A 22,246-nucleotide genomic window follows, 5' to 3' on the forward strand; every position below is an offset into this window, starting at 1 on the left:
ACAGACATGAGTCACTGACCCCCTGCTACCACAGGAAATTTCTTTTTTAACTCTTCAAGGGCAATGCCTGCATCTTTTTACCATAAAAACCCCAGTGGTGCCTGGTGCAATGGCTTGTATAGCACTAGTGCTCAGTAAATGCTATTGCTTAGCTGCTCTATGTTTGGAAGCTGCTGTATGGAGACCCCCAGCTACAGAGCTGGAGTGGGGAGAAGGCTGCTATTCTACACCTGAAGGATGAAGAGGGGACTGGTGGGGAAGGGGGACCTAGCTGCAACCCTAGCACAGCGGGCTGAGCACAAGGCTGCTCACCATAGTGGACTCCGAGCCTCCTTGGAAATCAGGCTAAATGTCTCATGGTTGTTGGGGGAAGGGGTAAGTAAATAACCACATTTAAACTTGATGGAATATTATGTAATCTGGAAATAATGATATTTCCAGAGAGGTTGGGGTGACATGGGGGAAATGTCAAAGGTCATAAGAAAAACAGGATCTGTCATAGTGCTGGGGACAAATGCCACATGTTAAAATTAATCTCTTTCCTCTCCGCTCTCCTTTCTCTCCATCTCCCTCCTCCTCTCTATTCCCAGAGACACAAATAAGCATATACACATACATTCCACAAGATCAAGATTAGTGTTCTGGGTACTTTAAATTTTTCTCTGTTTGTCAATAGTTTCCAACATTTCTACATGTCTTCAAAACTTAAAAGAATGGTGCGTGCCAGTAGCTTATGCCTATAATCCTAGCTTCTTAGAAGGCTGAGATCTGAAGATTGTGGTTTGAAGACAGCCTGGGCAGGAAAGTCCATAAGACTCTTCTCACCCACTAACCAGAAAAAAAATCCAGAAATGGAGCTGTGGCTCAAGTGGTAGAGTGCCAGCCTTGAGTGAAAAGGAGAAGGGACAGCACCCAGGCCCTGAGGTCAAGCCATAGTACTAGTGTACACACGTATACACACATACACACACACACACACACACACACATCTCAAACACTAATTCAAAATAGTAGCTGACATCCCCTGGGGTCTGTGACCTGTCCAGCACTGATAAATTCCTTGATGTGAATTATTACCTTTAATCCTCACAAATCCTGCATCTTCATCGTATAAGTCAGAAGGCAACACTGAGAAAGGAGAGGAAGCCTCTGAGGCTCCAATGCTGGCAGGAGACCAGGCGGGATTTGAACCTGTCCTGTGGCCAGGATGCTTTGTGGCCATCCAGGGCCCTTCTCCTGACAGTGTCCACGCCACCCGCCTCCACCGCCCCGACCCTCACCATTTGTCGGTGTTGTTGATGAGGGTGGACACCTGCTCCAGGTATTCTTTGTCATAGACCACAATGGGCTCTGATTCGTTGATCTCCACAGGGTAGAAGATGGTGTTGAGGAACGGCAACCAGTTGATGGCGGGCGCCAGGGACTGCGAGAGAAGAGGATGGCCTGAAGTGGGCGGGTTGCCTCCCACCGGGCTCAGCAGTCTACAGCACACTGCCCCGAAGACAGTGGCACCGTGCCCTCCACTTCTGCCCACAGCAGTGCGCGGTGCTGTCTGAGAGCACGCGGAGTGCAGGCAGACAGTGGCGGGCAGGCTTCTGCCTGAGTGGCTGTGGGAGCCAGGCATGGTGGTTCATTCTGTAATCCCTGCTACTCAGGATGCTGAGGCAGGAAGACTGAGAGCTCAAGGCCAACCTCAGCCCTACAGTGACCGCCATCTCACTGAAATGGAACTGGATGGAATAAGAGAGAATTGGAGCTACTGCCACCATGTGTCTCAGAGTCACACACACCATCCCCGTCACAGGAACCAGGTGCTAGGCTCGATGACAACCTCTTCTCAGAGGAAGACATGGAGACTCTAACAGGGAAGAATCTAGGCCAAGTCACCAGAGCCCACACCTTGCTTAGGCGCTGTCCAACCCTGAGTAAGTTAATGAGCTCCTCTGTGTCTGGGCACTACATCTGACAAATGAGGATTACCTCTGCAAATAAAGATCAACAAGGACTGCCACCTAAGCCACTGGCCAAACCCCCAGGAGACAGGTTCACACAATGTCCCTGCTCACACATTCCATGATTCATGAGCTTCAGGAACCACAAGTGACTGAGACTCTCACTGAGGCACAGAATTGATGGAGAAACCACAACACACTCAACCCAAACCTGTCCTGGAGCAGGTGCTCCGTGCAGGCAAAGTCCCACAGCTCGAAGCTAAGCAGATGTGTGTTGAGCATTTCATGTATCCCATTTCCAGTGCTCCTATTAAACACGTGAACCCAGCTCCATTTCTGTGGAGGCAGCTGTTTTAGTCGCCTGGGACATTCCACGGTGACTCAAACCCTCTGGGGACAGTACTGAGCCCTGTTTTCCACACCCACAGCCAAGGAGCACTGCTGGGCACCAACCGACCAACTAATGCCAAGAGGTCTGCAAAGGGGGAGGGGCAAGCCGATGCTTTCCAGCTCCATCTCAGCTGGAGAAATGGGGTGGCCTTCAGCAAGCCAGCTGCGAGAGATGGACAAGAAGGATGTCTGATTCATGGCTCTGAGTTCAGGTTCTTCCCTGGGAGCTAGCCTAGAGCCATGCCACACGGTAACAGGGCTAGCCTAGAACCTCACCATGAAGCCTACAGTGCTTTTCCTTGGTTTACCTAGAACCCAGGAAGAACATCAAATGCCCGGCCCCCAGAGAACAAGACGTTCTTTATCCCAAGGTGGAATGATTCCAGTAATTTAGTGCTGGGGACCTGGGAAGCACCCCCAACACAAAGGTGATGAGGCTTCTCTACTGCACATGTCAGCTTGCAAAATGAAATCTCAGGCTTGCCGCATCCAGCCTCTCAACCTGGTGCCTGCAGGCCAGGCAGAGTCTCGGGCAAGGCTCCTTTGAATGTTAGAATTATTAATTATTATTATTATTATTATTTGGTGCCAATACTAGGTTTGAAGTTAGAGCCCTATGCTCTTGCTTGGCATGGCTGGTGATCTACCACTTGAGCTATACCTCCTCCAATTATGGCTTTTTGCTGATTAACTGGTGCTAAGAGTTTTGTGGATTTGTCTGCCCACACTGGTTTGGAATCATGATCCCCAGCTAGACTTTTAAAAAAAAATATAACCACATTTTCCATCTCTCCTAGGTGACATTACATATTTTTGAGCTGTTCTTCAAAGGTCTTTTGACTTAAAGATCTCCTTCTGGATGCCAGTGGCTCAGACGTGCACGCAGCCTTTCTTCCTTTCCACAGAAGAAGAGAGGATTCCAGGGGCAGAATCCAGTGGCTGCCCTGGGCTGAGGTGCTTGGGACTGCCCCGCCCTTCCACTGGACATCACGGACAGCGTCACGGCCACCAATGTAGAACCATGAGGCCGCTCAGGCCGAGTGTGGCAGGGCTGGAGTAAACCAAGTTACATTGCATAAACAACATCTACCTCCATCTCCTGGCCCCAGAGTGGAAAACAGCCAGATGGTGCCTGCCGCAGGCTGCTCAACTCCACAACAACCGCTGGCTGGGCACCACTTCCCCAGGGACCTGTGGGCAGCTGGCACCAGCAGGAGGCAGGACGCCCATCAACCTGGCTAATTACACAGCCACCTTAGACTCACTGTCCCCCCTTTCCCCTCCTGAGTCACTCAGAAAGGAGATAGGAGCTGTTCTCTGCCCAGAAAAACACAAAGGCAAAGCCTGAGGGGGCTCCAGGGGCACCTGACAGAGGGAGGAGGAAATAAGGGAGAGTTGAAGGAAAAGCAGACAGGTGAAATCTGGCTGGAAAAGGGGAGAGAAACACGTGGTGATGCATCACGGGGGCACTGGCCCTGGCATCCTGTCAGTGGAAAGGCAAGGCCCCACCTTCCTAGCTGAGGTGAGACACAAGGAATTCAACAGAGGCCCCTCTGCTGCGTGCCGAGGCCCTGGAGTCCAAGACAAGGCTAGGTGGAAAGAAGGAAGTAGAAGGAAAGCTGACAGCAGGCCTCTCTCAGATGGGCTCCATCAGTCAGAGAGCTCAGATCTGATGCCCAGTTACACCTCCAGGATATCACCAGGGGATATGAGCCAAGCTGGAGTCCAGTGGCCATCTCCTCTTGACACCTAGGAGCCCCCAGCCCTCCTGGCTCAGAAAAGGGAGGAGCAATGGCAGAAGCTGCAGCTCACGTGGACTTGCTGCTTATGGTCCCCAGGCTGGATGTCCTGCATGCTGGAGAGACTGAAATGTCCTGTCCATGGGTGCTAACACGGAAATGCCATCCTACAGGGCAACCTGGCATGGGGCAAGAGCGCAGCTGTGGAGTCACTTACTAACATGCGGCCTTCGGCAGGTAGCCTGGCCTCTCTGAGCCTCAGCTTTCCCATCTGTGAACTGGGCAGAATTACCACAACCATCTTTCCTTCATCAAAGAGCTTCAAAGATCTGAGAAAGTGGTAAAACACCTCCCTCCCTTCCTCCCTCCCTCCCTCTCTTCCTCCCTCCCTCCCAGCACTCTGCCTGCAGCCCCAGGCGGGCTGGCGCTCAGTCACCTGCAGCTGGGCAGCTGTGACTTTGTGATAGATGAGCTCCTCATCCCGGCGCTTCTCCTGGGGGATGGTGATGTTGGCCAGCGCCGTCTCAAAGTCCAGGATCTGCTGCATCTGGGGCCGGATTGCATCTTCGTCCCCCCCACCCAGCAGCTTCCCTAGCTGGACCATGTAGTTCAGGTACCCGGTCAGCACCTGTGGGGACCAAAGTGCTGGTGGCCGCCACTTTCTGCCAGTGGACAGCACCCTTGAGCCAGGGAACCTGTGGGAAACAGCCTCCAGAATGGTTCTGGTGCTGGGCCTGGTCACTGGCTCCCTGTGGTCCTCAGGGTAAAGCCCAAAGGCCTTGGAAGGCCCAGTCTCCCCGGTGTGCTGGCTCTGTTTCTCAGTGCGTGTCCTGGGCTGTCCTTTCTGCTCTCTTCTGAGCCACCCACCACTGCCAACTCCCTGGATCTGAATTAGGTTCCGGTGTTCACTTCCCCTCTACTCGGCTGCCACAGTGTGTGACCATGTACCCACTGTGGGGTCAGTGAAGTACCGGACCTGGAACCCTGAGGCTTGGAGAGGCCCACAGCCATCTTTCTGCCCCCTACCTCCTGCCTCCTGCAGCAGATGCACAGCAGGCGCTGGCTCGGGGCAGTGGGTGGAATCCAGCCTTCCTGGGCCCGGAGTACAGGAAAGCCTGGTCTTTGGAGGAGGTAGTGTCTACCCTTACCACTTACAGGCTGTGGGACCTTGAGTAGGTCACTTAGTGTCTCTGAGCCTCACTCCCTCCTATGGAAAGCAAGCTAAAATACTTGACAGAAGAGGCAAATGAGGACCAGATCTGTCCGTATCTACTGGGCTACTGGAAGGTTGAGAGATACACAAAGATATCCAAAGATCTAGTACCCACACATGGCGGGGTTACTAACCAATGATACCCAGCTGCTGTCCTCTCTGCCCACATGCTAGGGGCATGCCTCCCCGTTACCCCGTGTTACCCTTCTCCACCCCTCTCACCCCGCAGCTTCTGAGACCCGTCCAGGTGTCTGGGGTTGCACACGGAGAGGGACAAACACGGAGGGCTGGGCTGGGCACACTCACCTTTTCGTTTTCGGTTTTATTCAGGTAATAGTCTCTGGAGGGTAAACCCAGGCCAGACTGGTCCACCTGGAGAGAGTGGCAGGAATGAGGGGAGTCCCCCTGCTGCCCGTGCCTGTGTCCCCTGTCCTGGAGACCACTGGCACATGGCACTGGGGGGCCAGCTGGGGGGGGGGGCAGCTCAGGTGTCAGCAGTAACCTAAGCTGGTAGCTAGTGCTGCTGCTGGGTACTGGGGCAGGTTCAGTCCTGCCCAGGCATAGGGTCATCCCAGGGACTCTGGGCCCTGCTGAAGGGCTGGACAGGGATTCCTCCTCCTTAAGCACTTCCTGGTCTCGGCAAAGAGCCTTTATTTCACCCAACACTGCCATGTGGTTCGGAGCCATGAACCTGTGGTTACTTAACCTCTTTGATTCTCGCAATCTTCATCTTTGAAAATAGAAAACAATAGCCAACCTTCAGAGCTAGAATGAGTGCTCCAGGAGCTAATGCTAGGAAAGGGCACACCAGGGAGGAAGCTCGTTACAGTGCCACTGGAGCCTTCTGACCACACCTGACACAACTCAGCTCGGTCTACTGGGTGCATTTAGAAATCGTGACTCAGAGAGGTCAAGCTACTTGCCTAAGTTCACCCAGTGAGTGACTATGTGGCATGGATGGGCTAGGGGACACAGCCTTTCTGACTCCGGGCCTTGGGTTCCCCTGGGTGAGCTGATCCTCAGCCTGGGGGAGGCTCTGGCAGACAGTGGTGAAGTCAAGTTCATGTGAAGCAGAACCACAAAGGCCAGAGGCCAAGTGCAGGGGGAGGGGGGCACTCCTGCTGTCTTCAGGTTGACTTTGCTAATCACTCCCCTTGTCACAGGGAGCCACCTTCCAAGGAGATGGCAACCTGCCATGTGTGTTCTCTTGCCTGCCAAAGCTCACCATGGGGGCAGCAAGAAACAACCCAGGCTCAGAGAGCAGAGCCAGGGCCCAACCTGGGCTGTGTTTCCTCTCCTGGTGTGGCCTCCTCACCTGGATCACGTTGCTGTTGGAGTTCTTGGAGTCGGCGCTGACATAGACGGAGAAGAAGGGTGAGGTGCGGTAGTGGGCTGTGACCACCTGCAGGGTGTCCTGGAAGTTGTCCTTGGCCCAGGGGCCTGTGATGTTCCAGCCTCCCAGCTGTGGGGAGGAAGAGACAATGGGGGGGGGTGGGAATGCAGTGAGGACACCTGTATGGGAATGCTGGCTCTGGGACCCTGGCCTCTGGGCATCTCTAGGGAAAACAGAAGGGCAATCTTCATTGGAATCTCTGGTGAGCTCCACATGCTTGCATTCAGCAAACACCTATCTTTACCAAGTCAACCAAGAATCATGTGGCCACAGGGTAGGGGTGGGGGGAGAAGGGAGATGGGGAGAGACTTTGCCACATATGTTCTTTACTTCTTGGATACTGACTCATGTGCCTATAATTGCTATTAAAACACACACATCTAGTTAGGCACCAATGGCTCACATCTGTCATCTGAGCTGTGTGGGAGGCAGAGATTGGGAGGATCAAGGTTCTAGGCCAGCCTGGGCAGAAAAGTCTGAGATTCCATCCAACAGTAGTAGCTGAGTGTGGTGGTATACATCTGTCACGCTAGCTTCTGTGGGGAATGAAAAATAGGAGGATTGTAGTCCTGGTGTATGCTTGGGCAGGAAGTGAGACTCTAACTCAAAAGTAATCCTGAGTCAAAAAAGTGTAGAAATGGGCTGGAAGTGTGACACCTTGCTAGGCAAGCAAGAGGCCTCAAGTCCAAATCCTCATAACACACACACACACACACACACACACACACACACACACACACACACACACACCACCACCATGTAATGCCTCTGGATATGATGATGGTGCATGCCTAAAATCCCAAAATTTGAGAGGCAGAGAGGCCAGGAGGGTTGGGAGTTTGAGTCCAAGCCAGGGCTACAAAACAAAACTATCTATAAAAAAAAGAAAATCAAGGGCTGGCAATGCTTACTGGGAGAGTGCTTTCCTAGCATGCATGAAGCCCTGGGTTCAATTCCTCAGTACTACATGCACAGAAAAAGCTGGAAGTGGTGCTGTGGCTCAAGTGGTAGCATGCTAGCCTTGAGTAAAAGAAGCTCAGGAACAGTGCCCAGGCCCTGAGTTCAAGCCCCAGTACTGGCAAAAAAAAAAAAAAAAATCAAAAGAGCAAGCCCAAACCCTAAGTTTACTTGTGTCTCAGGGAAAAAGGGCTCCATATTATTTTAAAAGATGGGTAAATCAGTTTCTCAAAAGTGAAATTAAAATAACAGTCTCTACTTAACATACACCGGTACATGAGCAGAGGGGAAGGCTAGGCCCAGCCCTGGTGTCCGCAGCCATTAACCCTGGATCAAGGCCTTTCTCTTGCTGACCTAGGAGGCAGGGCCTTTAGGCAGTATAAGCAACCAGAAAACTTCCATGCCACCTGCTCGTGCCACCAGGCAGCCTGGCCAGCCTTAGGCTGCACTCCTGGAGTTTGCCCGGGAGTGCCAGGGCCGTGCCAGGAGGAAGGAATACTTCCCCTCTTCAGAATTAAGGGGAGTCCCATCCACAGTAGAATCTTCCTCACCCGGATGGACCTATATCCGAAATGGTATACACACACACACATACACACACACACACACACACACACACACACGCCCTGAGAGGAAAAGGAATCTCAATGAAGAGAAAGATTTGCCGTGACTAGGGCCCCTGTCTCACAGGGATACACAAAGAGGCACACACAGACACAGACATCCACACCAGATGCTGCTACACAACCCCACACAATATAGGCAGACAGTCCCGCCCACTCAGACAGACACATTTTCCTCAGCCCCCAAACCTAGCCACAGACAGAGACAGACACAGACAGACAGGCTCAGCTGTGAGTGGGGGGTTGAAAGCTGGGTGGGGTGGAAGCCAGGGCCCTGGGGTCTGCCCCAGGGACTGACCTTCTCGATCAGCTCCATCAGGGGCTTGGCCCTCAGCTCCTCTATCCTGGTCTCGTTCATACATGCACGGTAGTACACTTGGGCCTTCCTTTCTGCCTCGCTCACGCTGGCTGTGGAATTTTCTAGAATGACAAGAGATAGTAGAATTTGTGATTTGTCCCCATTCACCCCCTGGCCTGGGTTAAATCCTTCCGGAGCCTTGCGCATTCCAGTTGTGCAGCAGAGCCCCCTCCTCTTCCCCAGGCTAGTAGGGGTCAGGACAAAGCTCAGTCCTCAGGTACTAGTGCCTCTAGACAGAGCTGGCAGACTGGAGCTGCCCCCCAGATTCTAGCTGACTGACTGTAGGACAGAAGGGTGCACCGTATTTTCCCCTCTCCACCAAAGGGCTTACAGGCAGGTTCCTGGGATGGCCGCCTGGGTCTGCCCTGTAGATAGCTGGTCTTCCTGCCAACTTACACATAGAACCCACAACCCTGGCCCGGAGCCTGGGACAGAGCCCTGTCCTGGTTTCCAGATAGCAGATGACCTTTCTTAGGAGAAAGACTGGAGGTGGATGGAGCTTGAAAGGCCTCATTCATTAGGAATTGATTTTCTGCTTCCTCCTCTGAGCAGGTGCGTTTGCCAGACTTAGTGACAATGCAAAGGGCTGGTTTCCACTTTTTCCCCACTGGGACTGGCAGCCTCACCTCCTAAGGTTCTCAGATCTTCCCCTGGAAGCCCAGGAGGCTCCCTCTACCTCCTCCCCTTCCTCCCCCCAGTGCCTGGTCCTCATTCCATCTGCTGGAGCCCACACAACTGTGCATGGAGCCTGGGATGTTCCTGCTACATCCAGGGAAGGTGGCCACTTCCTGCTGCTTGAAACCCTCCAAGGTCCTCCTTGCTGAGGCTCCTGTGTCTCAAGCCCCTGTATCTGAGCCCCACCCAGGCCAGGTCCTTGCCCATCTGTCAGACTCCTCCGGGATCCTCACTGTCATTTTACTCTTTCTGACCTTGACACTCCTTCTTCTGCTTCCTTCCAAGACTTTCCCTACCCATCTCCCCCAGAGACACTCTTCTGGCAGAATTCTATTCATTTTCATCCATTGGACAGATACCAAATGTGTATTATGTAATACTGTGTAATTCCGGGGACACAAAATACATAGGAGGCTTCTGCACAGGAAACCTCAGCACTCTGAAGGTCTACCCGGTGCCAGGCACTGGACCGGGCAGAGAATTTTACAGACAACATGAGACTGGTACCTGGTAGAGTTCATGGCCTAAGAGGGACATGAATTTACAAACGAATCACCCCCCCATTCCCCCCCCCCCCCCCCCCCGCCGCAATGCCCAAGAGAAGGGTGAACCACGGCTTCAGAATGCAGAGGAGTCACTCCATTAGGGGGATGGGAAGAGGCGAGGCACCACCCGAAGATGTCCTATTTGAGCTGCACTTCTAAGATGAGACCAGGGGAAAGGGCACTGGATCGCAGAGCAGGGCAGTCCAGGGCCAAGGAAGGAGGCATAAAAAGGCATACTTTGGGGCTGGGAATATGGCTTAGTGGTAGAGTGCTTGCCTAGCATGCATGAAGCCCTGGGTTTGATTCCTCAGTACCACATAAACTGAAAAAGCCAGAAGTGGTGTTATGGCTCAAGTGGTAGAGTGCTAGCTTTGAGCAAAAGAAGCGCAGGGACAGTGCTTAGGCCCTGAGTTCAAGCCCCAGGACTGGCAAAAAAAAAAAAAAAAAAAAATCAAGACAAAAAAAAAGAAGGCATACTTTGAATTAAAAAAAAAAATCATTTGTCACAACCACTTGGTGCCAGGGGCACAACTCATTTCCTGATCAGTCTTTAATCAGATTCTCTAACCCTCACCTCAAGGAGCTCCTGATCCCTGAGTCTCCCTATGGCTGTCATTGTCAAAGAACACAAGCCCCATTCTCACTGAGAGTCAGGAATACGGCCTAGGAAATAGTGGTGGGCACAGCCTGGGGCTGATGGGAAAGGGAGATCTAGAGCCCCTGGGAGAGGAGGGGCTCTCGGAGGTATACACAGCTTTAGAGACCATCAGATTTAGGATTGCCAAAGCCTGAAAACACCTGTGTGTCTCCCAGGCCCCTAGGGAGCCAAGAGACAAGTCCTCCTGGAGACAGAAGACAGAAACGGAGAGCTGAGGCCTCCGACTCAGGAAGCAGAGGAGGGGATGCACAGGGGGAGGCCCAGCCCCAGGGGCCTCATCTCTATGGTAACACTTCCCGGCAGCCAGTCTCTTAGAAGAGAAAGCAGGAGCCCCTTCAGGTTCTCAGGCCCTGGGAGCCATATGTCATACCCATCTCTGGCTCTGGCCTTGACCCTGAGATGCCAGCGTGGGAGGAGGCACTCTGCATTGGCTCAAGAGAGCCTGGCATCTCCCTCCCCCAGGGTCCCAAGGCTACTGCGATAGAGAACCAGAGAGGAACTGCTAGCCTGTGAGAATCCCAGATTCTGGATTCTAGCTCTGGACCTCTAGACTCTCAGGTTAAGGTACCTGGGAACCTCAGGAGGGAGAGAGAGAAGGCCCAGATCCGGCACTGCCTCCCTCTCCGCCTTCCTGACAAGGCTCCAGGTAGTTCCTGCATTGAAAGTTCAAGATCAGCTCAGGCAAAGAGACCCTCAAAACAAAACCAAACAAAAGGGTTTGGGGCCTGGCTCAAGTGGTAGAGTGCTTGCTCCACAGACATGAGACCCGTGGATTCGCTCTCCAGTGTTGCAGAAAGAAAGAAAAGGTTCCTCCACCGCCTGGGGTCCTGCTGCCTGGCGCACACAGTGATGATGAAATCCCAGTGCTGGCAGCTGCCAGGCTGGCTGTGCGGACACGGGCCTGAGCGCACGAGGCTGGCAGCCCAGCAGGGAGACAGCAAGTGTACGGTCACAAGAGCATCTAATTACACACCGGGGTGACCATGAAGAGAAAGTGCAGGAAGCCAGGGGAGGCCAGCAGGAGGCCAGGGAAGGCGCCTGAGGAAGCCACACGTGAGCCCCAGACTGAAGGACAAGGTCACTGTGGAGAGAGTGGGGGAGCTGGCCTTAGCCTGCCTCACCCCACATTCTGTGGCTCTTTCACCCCTGGGTTCTCAGAACCAAAGCTGAATGGGCACACTGCAGCTCAGGGGCACGTGACAAACAGCCCAGCATCTACATTGAATGAGGCAAGATGTGTGACCCCTGCTGAGGCCTGGGGGTCACCTTTCCTCTAGGTGCAGCTCACCAGCACCCCCCCCCCCCACCGTGGACATGAGCCAGTGTCTTCCTGCCTCCTCAGCCCCCCCACCACAGCCCACTGAGACCCACAGAGACAGCTCACAGCTCTCCCTCCTCCTCCTCGCCTTTGTCACTCAGGGTACCTACTCTTGTGTAGGCTCCCAGGGCTGACAGCTGAAGCTAGACAGCCAGATAGATGGGAGCTTCTGCATTAGACCTGGCGATTCAAGATGAGGGCTTGGGTTTGGCAGTGGCAGAATGGTGGGAGGCATTCAACAGAGGAGCAGAGAAGGGTACCACACTTCCTTAGGCTGGGCGAGGTGCTGCCTGCTGGGACTGGCAGCCTGGGGTATGATGGAGGGGGTTAGGAAGTAGGGTAAGGGCAGTTCCAGCCTCAGCCGGCACTTGGGGTGATGAGGACATCTTCAGGACTCCAATGGAATCGAAACTGTTTGGCAGCCTGGGGTCAGACAACAAGGTTCTCAACTTTCTGGAGACTTTCAAGTTCCAGAAACTTTTGCAGTCACTTCATCTAAGTCTCCCATTACTTCTGGAGAGGAAGCAGACACCCCCAGGAGCAGGCAGCGCTGAGATAGAGGTCTGTGCCTGGGAATTCCACAGCCCCCTCCATCCAGCCAGGAGCACTGGGGCCCTGAGTCCACATCAGGGCTGGGCCAGTGTTTGTTTTAGATAAAAACACAGGTTCACTTGAGACCATCAAAGGCGTGAGGAGCTGCAGCCTGTGAGGGGAAGGGGAGAGCTGATAGAGGAGGCGCCTTGTGCAGAAGAAAAGGAAGGGAAACTCCATGGCCACTTCTGGGTGCCCTGCAGGCCAGGCCTGTGTGAGATTCCATCATCACACAACACAGGACATGCAGGGGTGTCACGCCAGTGTTATCAGCCCAAATGGAGAGAAGGAAAACAAGGTCCAGGAAAGCAAAGACGCTACTTATAGAAGCTGAGCTAAGAAGCCACACACTAGAATCTGAACCCAGGCATTGCGACGCTTCCCTGAGAAAGCCACTGCCTACTGTGTGTGTGGGGGTACTACCATGTGTGGGTCCAAGTTGCCATAACATCACCACACTGGCTTTTCACTCTAGGCAAGCAGTGGTTTCACGAGTGAGTGGCTAAGCCAGAGCGCAAGCGCAAGTCTTTCTGCTTTCCTGGTCCTTGCTGTAAATGTGCTTAGAATCCAGTAGGGACCCCTGGCCTGGATACTGTGGACACCCCTTAAGGAGAGGGGTCCCGCTGCTGCAGACGCAAGCCCATATAGAAGCGTTCACCGAGCAAAGCCTCCACAGAAGCAGGAAGAGGAAACGAAGCTGGCCAGCAAATCTGGAAAAACATCAAAACCAAAACACAAGAGCCGACACAGGGTGACAGGACTCCTGCCAAATCACTGACGTGGACACTAGTCATGCGAGTGGAACATTCTGTTACTACTTCTCAGGGAGACTGGTGTCCTGGACAGAAGGAAAGCAGACAGCCAGCTTTTAGTTTGTGATGCTGGGGACTAAACGCATGTTGGGCAGGCGGTGCTACCCCTAAGTTAAATCCTCAGCCCTCAGCTAACTTTTCCTTTAGGGAACCTGTGTTGCTTCAATAACAACAAGCATGCATTTTTTTTCTTTACATGTTATTAGTATTTTTGTTGTTGTTGGTGATGGTCATGGGTGCTGTCCCTGAGCTTTCTTTTCACTCAAGGCTGGCATTCTACCACTTGAACCACAGCTCTATTTCCAGCCTCTTGGTGGTTAATTGGAGGTAAGTGGTAAGTGTCTCACTGATGTTCCTACCCAGGCTGGTTTGAATAGTGATCCTCAGATCTCAGCCTCTTGGGCAGCAAGGACTGCAGGTCTGAGCCATGGAAAATGGGCTATCTTTATAAAATACATTAATCTTATAGTATGACATCATAGACATGACAGGTGCACACATGACAGGCTCAAGTCCCAGGGAGGCTACCAAACACAGGAAGCAGCTTTAAGAAGAATCTCGAAGGGTCTGGGAATGAGCTAAGTACAACTGATGGCAGAGCTGATGGCAGAGCCAAGCATAAGGGGTAGTGGCTGACTGGCTGCTTCCCCCGAGGGTTTGCCACCACTGTGGTAGCCACAGAGCCTACACACACCGCCCACATGAGCTGAGAGCCACTTTTCTGTGTTCCACAGAGCTGAGGTCACCTTTCCAATCGACATGCACAGTGGCACCTGGCCCAGGTCAGCCCACCTGCACCAGATCCTCCTGGACATCCTTGCCAGGGGCCATGATTCACTCATCAAACGCCAGGCTTGCCCAAGGCCACCTAACAAGAGCAAAAGAACATGTGTCCTCCCTGGCCACAGACCTCATCCTCATTGGCACGCCGGATGTCCCTCCTCTCCTCTCTGCTGAGACAGAGCCACCCTCAGGCCATGTCGAAAGGGCGTCGGCACCCTGCTTGTCCCAGTGCCCCCCAGCTGGTAACTTCTGCAGCCTACTAGCTGGCTGACCCTCTTTGTGGTGGGAAAAACTGAAGCCAGGCTGGCTTTAAACCCAGGAATGCAGTGGCCACATTCTTGCTTTTATTTCCACTTGCTACCTGTCCCTTCAGGGAGTTCCAGGTACCAACACCCCAGGAATGAAGGCCACCAGTAAGGGGCCATCTCTAGACTCGTTCCCAGGAGTGAGGCTGGGGGAGGGAGCCTGGGACACGCCTCTGGGAGGAGCTGACATGAAGCTGGGGTCAGCTTGGTGGGGTCTGCAGAGCGCAGCCAGGCCAGCCACTACAGAAGGAGGCTGTGACTCTCCAAAGCAGGGCCATGGGGGCCTCTATGAGCATGAGTTTTGATGCCCCATAGCTGGGCTGAATCCCAGTTCCACCATTTCCCGGAAGTACACTTCTTCTGCTTCCATGGGTCTGGTCTGTAAAATGGGTATAACTGATGTCCTTGTGGCATACCTCAAGAGTTAAATGAAACAGCACAAATAAGAAACTGCATGTGTCACCCTGCGCCACTTTCCCTGATAATGAAAAACCAAATAAACAATGGCTTATTCTTAGAGCATGCTTCCTAGTGATCTGAGTACGATTCCATCTTACAGAGGCTCTGAGAGGCTAGTGGTCTCCCTGTAGTAGCTTAGTAGTTCATTATAGAAAACACAGCGTGGCCCTCACTCAGTACCACCAAGTTAAGCACTTTGAACATCACATGCAAATCAACACTTGTGGCAAGCTAAGGTGTTAGGGGCCATCAAGGTCCCCATTTCACAGAGATTAGAACTAAGTACAAGAGAGCCAGATCTCTGGTCAGCAGCCAGGCTAGCATGTGGGCTGGCTGGCTTCACAGCTCTGCAGGATGGCCTCCTGAGGCTGCAGACCCTGGCCTTTTGGTCAGGGCCTTAATCGCCCAATTCTGGCTATTTTGTGCCCAGCTTGGAGCAGCCACAACTTGACTTAGAGGGACTGGGTGGATGTAAGGAGACCACTTTTTACGAGTTCTGCCAAGTTAAGGCCAGGCAGGGTGGGATGGACTCAGATCCAAGGTTTTCCCTGATAAGCACTAGGTCCAGAAGTAGTAGGGTCAGGACCTGTGGCCACAGGCACAGGGCTCAGCTCAGGAAGTCAGACAGCTTGTCTACCTTTCTTCCCTAGCTCCTATCGGTGCTAATAGCTCACCAGAGATGCACTCCCTCCATTCTGGACTGGAGGTGTGCTCTTGGCAAAGACCCTGAGCTTCTGGTTCCCCATTTAGAAAATGGGAAGGAAAATCGCTAAATTGCTAGGTGCTGGTGACTCACGCCTGTAATCCCAGCTACTCAGGAGGCTGAGATCTAAGGATCATGGTTCAAAGCCCAAGCAGCAAAGTCCATGAGAGTCTTATCTCTAGTTAACCATCAAAAAGATCGAAGTGGAGCTTCGGCTCAATGTGGTAGAGCACTAGCCTTGAGCATGAAAGCTTAGATTAGCACCCAGGCCCTAAGTACAAGCCTCAGGACTGGCACAATAAGCAAGCAAGCAAACAAACATAAATAAATAAGAGAATCTCTAAATCTCAGGGCTGCAGTGAGGCTGAAACAGGGAGCAACTACAAAGAGCCCAGCATGCAGAGGCCAAACAATGTCAGCCTCTTTCCTGCTTTCCTTCAGGTCCTCCTGTCTTTTGTCTAGAAAGGTGGGCAGGGAGCTGCATGTGACCCTTATTCCTGAGGTTGGCTCTGCCATCTACCATCCTGCCTTGAGGACCTCAGCTTCCTTATCTATCAAATGAGGTGAGCAATACCCTACTGGATCAAATGTGATGAGGTTACAGAACAGCCCTGTAAACTGTGCTGTGCAAGGTCAAAGGTTACAACGTATATAACTTCGACATAATTGACAACCACCTCTCTCCCATCAGTATACCAGGTTGAGGATTGCCAGCACACAGTAGATCTTGGCATCTGTGGACTGAGGGCTCCAAAAAGACCGCCACCAGGTGAAAATGATGCATGCGCAGGAGGCATAGAGCTCAACACTGTAAAATGACTCAAATTTACCCATACGGATGCACAGTAAGTATATAACTACCTTATTCAAAAATGACTGTGGTATTAGCACTCCTCACCCAAAGCTAGATTTCATGTTCTTTATCTTGAATACTATGGGTAGTGACTCATTTTCCTCACCACTTCACCCCACTGACACTAAAGACATACTGTATGCCCCTTTCAACAACTCTCAGATTTTTCACTTTATCTTAAACTCAGCATGTGGATTCTTAATGTGCTTTTGGGGGAGACAGATTTTCACAAAATTAGGGCAGAGAAACGCTCAAGCAGGTCTTGCAATGACTTCAACTCATGGCGGATTTGAGAGTCCCTCAGTCTCCACTGAGCTGTATAATGCATGCATAGGAATGTAAAGTTTCTGATTTTGAATTTTTTCTTTTAAGAAAAAAAATTATAATTTCTTATTATTTCGCCACACTTGATCAAAACTACATGTAAACTGAATGCAGTGGCTCATGCCTATGATCCTAGCTACTCAGAAGGCTGAGATCAAGAGGATCAAGAGAAAAAGATGTTCACATGACATCTCCCTCCCCCGCAATTAACAAAAAGCTCTGGGAGAGCATGCAGCTGTCAGTCATGTAAGGAGCACAACTAGGACTGTGATGGTTCAGGTCAGCCCAGGCTCAACTTGAGAACTTATGTGAAAAATCACGGATGTGGTTCAAGTGGTAGAGCACTTGCCTAGCAAGCATGATGCCCTGAGTTCCAATGCCAGTACTGCTAAATAACGAAACAACAAAAAGACCATGTGTAGCCACGCACCAGTGGCTCATACCTGTAATCCTAGCTACTCAGGAGACTGAGATCAGAGACTCAAACTTCAAAGCTAGTCCAGGCAGGAAAGTACGTGAGTATCTCTAACTACCAAAAAACCTGAAGTGGAGTCAAGCAAGTGGTAGGGCACTAGCCTTCAGTCAGGAAAAAAAAAATAAAAAATTCAGGGACAGCATTCAGGCCCCGAATTCAAGCCCAGAACCAGTACAAAAAAAAAGTGTAATAAATCCTTGAAAATCCTTGAATGAGCTAACTATTGAATTTTCCTAACTTGGAGGAAGCCTGGTTTCCAGTGTTCTGATAGGAAAACAAGCCCCGCAGTGATGCAACAGGCCCCAGATCTCCAGGTCAGGGGCAGAGCCGGCCCTGGCTAACACTAGCCCATCTGACCAGGCGACCAGGATACGCCCCTGGCTGTGTTTCCAGGTGCTGGGCAAAGGGATAGCACCCAGTTGCAGCCTTAATCACAGATATGGCTGTCTTTCAAGTTTCTTCTTCTGAAAGGAAAAGCTGTGTCCTCTTTCAAAGGCACCTGTGGTAGCATGAGGCAGGCAAGGGCCATCTTGGATTGGGACTTGCTGCTGCTGCAGTGTCCCTCAACCTTCATACACCTGCTCCCATCTCCAGGTGATGAGCAGGCGGCTGTCTCCCATGCTGCTGCTGAGGACTCCTGTGCTTGCCCAGCGGGTATGCTCTGCAGCCTGACCCATGCTTCTCATCTTTTTTTTTTGCTTTGGTTATTTTTGAAATAGAGTCTTGCTCTGGGCCCAGGCCAGCCCTAGACCACAATCCTTCTACTTACAACTCCTGACTTGTAAGTAGGAGCTTTTTATTGGTTGAAATTGAGTCTCTTTGAACTTTCTGCTCAGGTTGACCTTGAACCACAGTCTTCAAGATGTCTGTCTTTTAGTAGATAGGATTATAGGTATGAGCCACTGCACCTAGCTGAATTTGCCTTCTTTTAGCTACCCTCTCCTATTTTACCTACTAGTATGCTGGAGGGTTTTTTTAAAAAAGTATTTTAAATTTGTTTTTATTAAATAGTTGTACACAGAGGTTTCAATTCCAGAAATCAAGTTATGAGGACAATGCATCTTAATCAATGTCACCCTTTCCACCGTTCTGGTTTTTCCTTTTTTGTTTTGTTCCAAGACTGGTACTAGAACGAGGTACCTGACACTTTTGCTCATTGGCTAGCACTCTAGCACCTGAACTAGGCCTCCAAGCCCTCGTCATTCTCTTATGGGGTTTTTAAGAATAGTATTTGTTGAGTCTATGTTCATGCTGATGGACAAATGAATTGGCTTTTAACAATCTTGCCTCTCTCAGCATTGAGGGTCCCAGTAATAAAGCAAAGAGCCACGGGAAAGGCAGATGGCCAAGGTCCCAGCTGCCAGGGGACTGGAGTTAGGAGGTCTGTGGTCCAGTATGGCATTGGGACTCCCTTCTTAATTCCCGTTGGGGATTCAGTAAACATTAACCAGGAATACTGTTGTAAACAAGACACACGTGGGGTTCTAAACCAGCATAAAACCACCGACTTCAAGGTCAGAAGGACTTTGGCCAGACAGCTTCTCCTGCAAAGCCAGTTACTAGGAGGCGAGAGACTAACTCTGATGAGCTGTTGTTATTACAACTTCCACTGATTCACAGCCTTCGAACCTGAGCTGGGGTGTCCAGCCTTTGCCTTCAAAATTCAGTTAGGATCTAAGGTGCAACGTGGAGCCACAGAATAACAATCAGGGCTACATTGCCCACTCCAAAGTCTGTGGCTTCTTGGCTGGCCCTGCCTCTCCGCTGAGCAGGCCAGGCTGGCTGGCAGGTGCAGCAGACCTGGCCCATTCATCCCCCTGCTGGCGCTTACCCAGCAGGTGTTTGATGATGGCTTGGTTGTGCTCCCAAAGGTTGCTGAAGGTCCCCCAGCGGGAGTGGCCGTCAGGCACCGGGTTGGCCTTGATCCAGCCCCCGCAGGCGTAGCTGAAGAAGTCCTGGCAGGGGTCCACTGAGGGATCCATGGAGCTCAAGATGGAGCTGGTCACGGAGACACAGGCCTCGGTCAGACATACGGGGGGTGTTCCTGGAAGGGGACAAGGAGGAGAGGCCAGTGAGGAAGGGCAGGGAGAAGGCTCCAGGAGGGCAGCATGGTAGCCTGGGGCCCGGGGGACACAAACTCACCCTTAACCCTGACCAAGAGCTTGGAACTGGGCGGCCATTAGACCCCTTATGATCAGATTTCAGATCTCCCAGCTTGTAAAGACCTTGGTTTGGTGACCTAAAAACTCTTTCGTACCATCAAAGTCCCTAGAACAAAGGAGTGTTTTTCACAATCCTCCCACAGACTCCTTGGCTTTTTTTTTTTTTTTTTTTTTGTACTGGGGATTGAACTTAGTCTTGTACTTGCTAGGTAAGTACCCCTGGAGCCGCAGCCTCCCCAGTCCTTTTGCTCTTAGTCTGATTTCAGAGATGATCTCTTGCTTTTTCCCGGGCTGACCTTGGACCATAATCCTCCTACCTATGCCTCCTTAGTAGCTAGAATAACAGGTAGTGCTACCATGCCCACATTTTTGTTGTTGTTGTTGTCACTGCTGTTTGTTTTAGTGGTAACGGGGTCTGAATGCAGGACTTCATGCTTGCTTGGCAGGCACTCCAGCACTTGAACTACACACCCAGCCCTTTTGCTTTTCAGTGATTTTTTTCAGGCAGAGTATCAAAGTCTTGCCCAATGCTAGACTCAGGTGGAGACTCCCTTCTACCTATGGCCTCCATTGTAGCCAAGATCACAGGCAGGCATCACCAAGCCCAGTTTATGGAGGAATATAGTGTCTTACAGACTTACCGTCTGGACTGGCCTCGATCTGTGGTCCTTCTCATCTCTACTTCCTAAGTAGCTGGAGTACAGATATGAGCCACCACACCAAGCCTGGCTTTGTTTGTTTGTTTGTTTTTTAAATAGAGGTCTGTTTTTTTTCCCTGTTGGCCTCCAACTTTGATCCTCTTATCTCTACCTCCAAAATGGCTGGGATTATAGGTATATATCGCCATCAAGCCCTCACCAACAGTTTGCTATTCTCTGATACAAAATAAATTCATTTACTCATTTATGCATTCATGTATTTAACAAAATAAGGGTCTTTGGGATTCTTTGCTGTGTACTCTGTGTGTGTGTGTATGTGTGTGTATGTGCGTGTGTGTGTGTGTGTGTGTGTGTGTGTAAGAGAAAGAGAGGGTGGGGAAAGATGAGGAATATAAAAGGCAAAGTCCCTTCCTACAGGAGCTAATAATTCATCCAAGGACACACACACATGTAAGAGTCAGAAGATAACAGTAGGAGAAACTGCCATTCATTTTACCCAAAACAGAGTGAACACTGACTCTGTGCCAAGTGGGTGAGATAAACTGGGACATAGGGAGACAAGGTGGACAGGGGAGGAGCCAGGAAACACCATTTCTCCTGAGAATATTGTAGGAATCTGTTGTCTCAGTAAGTCTTCAAACAAAGCAAAAGCGAAGGCCCTGTGTCCAAATCCTAGTACCATTTGAAAAGACAAACAGGAAACCTAAGTGACCAGTTTGCTAGAGACATGAGGAATGGTTTGAATCCCCAGCCTCAAGGCTGCTCAGGAGACCAGAGTCACAGATGGCTCTCCAGAGGTTTGGCTGAGCTGGGAGGCCAAGCCTGACTCTGCAGAACTGAGGAACCAAGCCTAGCGGCAAAGTGACAGCAGAGGCTGCTCCCTGACACAATTCTGCACAGCCTCTGACACAACTCTGCACACACACTGTTCTCACATGCTCACCGTTCTCTACCTCCACCTCAGCATCAGATGTGGCTATAATATTCATGCATTAAGACCAGAAAGCTTCCGAGTGCTCGTGGTTCACGCCTGTAATCCTAACTACTCAGAAGGCTGAGATCTGAGGATCATGGTTTGAAGCCAGCCGAGCAGGAAAGTCCAAGAGACATATTCCCAACTAAGCACCAAAAAAGTTAGAAGTGAAGATGTGGTTCAGAGCACTAGCCTTGATTAAAAAAAAAAAAATTCTCAACGACAGTGCCCAGGCCCTGAGTTCAAGCCACAGGTCTGGTACAAACCAGCCAACCCCAGGAAAGAAAGCATTGAGGGAGTGACTGGAACAAGGTCACCCAGCTGTGTGGGAGCTGGGAGCTCAGTGCCATCTCTTTGCTCTTTGCCATCTCATGCCAGGAGCTGGGGCAGCTGGAATGAAAGATCTGTTTCCCTACCACACTGGGAAGCAAGGGTGGGGTGACTTTAGAGACCATCAGACCTGGGTTCAAACCTTATCTTCCTGTCTCTGTCTGCCTTTCAGGGCCTCTTACAAGTGACCCCCTATCTCTCCAAGGCTCAGTTTGTCAGAAGTTAGGGACTGAGCTTCTGGCTGGACACAGGGCTCTCTGCATCCTCAGAGCTCGGGTCGGAAGGTCTCAGGCTGGTGTTCAGAAAACCAGAAGGAGACAGGGCTAGCAGAGGGGTCCTGGCCTCCCTCGGCTGCACACCACTCGCCAAGAGGGTAGTTGGGCCAGGCTCACTTGTCTGTCCTTCACCTTATCACCACTGATGATAAGTACTAAGTTCCCCAGGGAAGGGCGCAGAGAGGCCATCAAACAGGAGGAAACGCTGGGGGACTATATGTTGAGATAATCTGCCATCGTGAAAATGTATTGAGCACGCCAGGTGCTGGTGGCTCACACCTGAAAATCCTAGCTGCTCAAGAGGCTGAGTTCTGAGGATCACACTTGGAAGCTGGCCTGGGCAGGAAAGTCCATAAGACTTTTAACTCCAATGAACCACCAAAAAGCCAGAAGTGGAGCTGTGGCTCAAGTGGTAAAGTGTTAGCCTTAAGCAAAAAGCTCAGGGACAGTGCCTGGGCCCTGAGTTCCAGCCCTAGAAACAGCACACACACAAAAATTTACTGGAGTATTGTATATGAACAGAGAATTGTGTGTGTGTGTGTGTGTGTGTGCGTGCGTGCGTGCGTGTGCCTGCATGCACATTCAAGTGCTATAGGGCTATTGAGCCCAGAGCCTCAATGCTGGACAAGTGGTCCTCCACTGAACTCCATCCTCCCAGCCTATACACAATCCTTTTGATGTAGAGAATGATGCTGTCATTAATAGTGTGTGTGTAATATAT

General features: G+C 51.3%; 1 protein-coding gene and 1 long non-coding RNA gene across 5 annotated transcripts in view; one reads left to right on the top strand and one right to left on the bottom strand.

The window, feature by feature from the left end:
• Positions 1–22,246, bottom strand: part of Ece1 (endothelin converting enzyme 1) — an 87,609-nt gene that overhangs the window by 13,065 nt on the left and 52,298 nt on the right. For all 4 annotated transcript variants that reach the window (XM_048350406.1, XM_048350409.1, XM_048350407.1 and 1 more), the window contains 6 exons: positions 18,958–19,170; positions 8,566–8,687; positions 6,610–6,756; positions 5,601–5,666; positions 4,518–4,709; positions 1,281–1,423 (listed from right to left, as the gene is read on the bottom strand). In XM_048350406.1, coding sequence (XP_048206363.1) covers positions 1,281–1,423; positions 4,518–4,709; positions 5,601–5,666; positions 6,610–6,756; positions 8,566–8,687; positions 18,958–19,170 — 883 coding nt within the window. The remainder of the gene's footprint in view (positions 1–1,280; positions 1,424–4,517; positions 4,710–5,600; positions 5,667–6,609; positions 6,757–8,565; positions 8,688–18,957; positions 19,171–22,246) is intronic.
• LOC125354681 lies at positions 925–13,454 on the top strand. Its single transcript, XR_007211528.1, has 3 exons — positions 925–935; positions 9,108–9,114; positions 12,938–13,454. It is a non-coding gene; the product is annotated as an uncharacterized LOC125354681 (long non-coding RNA).

This window comes from Perognathus longimembris, chromosome 7 (genome assembly GCF_023159225.1).
Source record: "Perognathus longimembris pacificus isolate PPM17 chromosome 7, ASM2315922v1, whole genome shotgun sequence".
NCBI classification, from domain to species: Eukaryota; Metazoa; Chordata; class Mammalia; order Rodentia; family Heteromyidae; genus Perognathus; species Perognathus longimembris.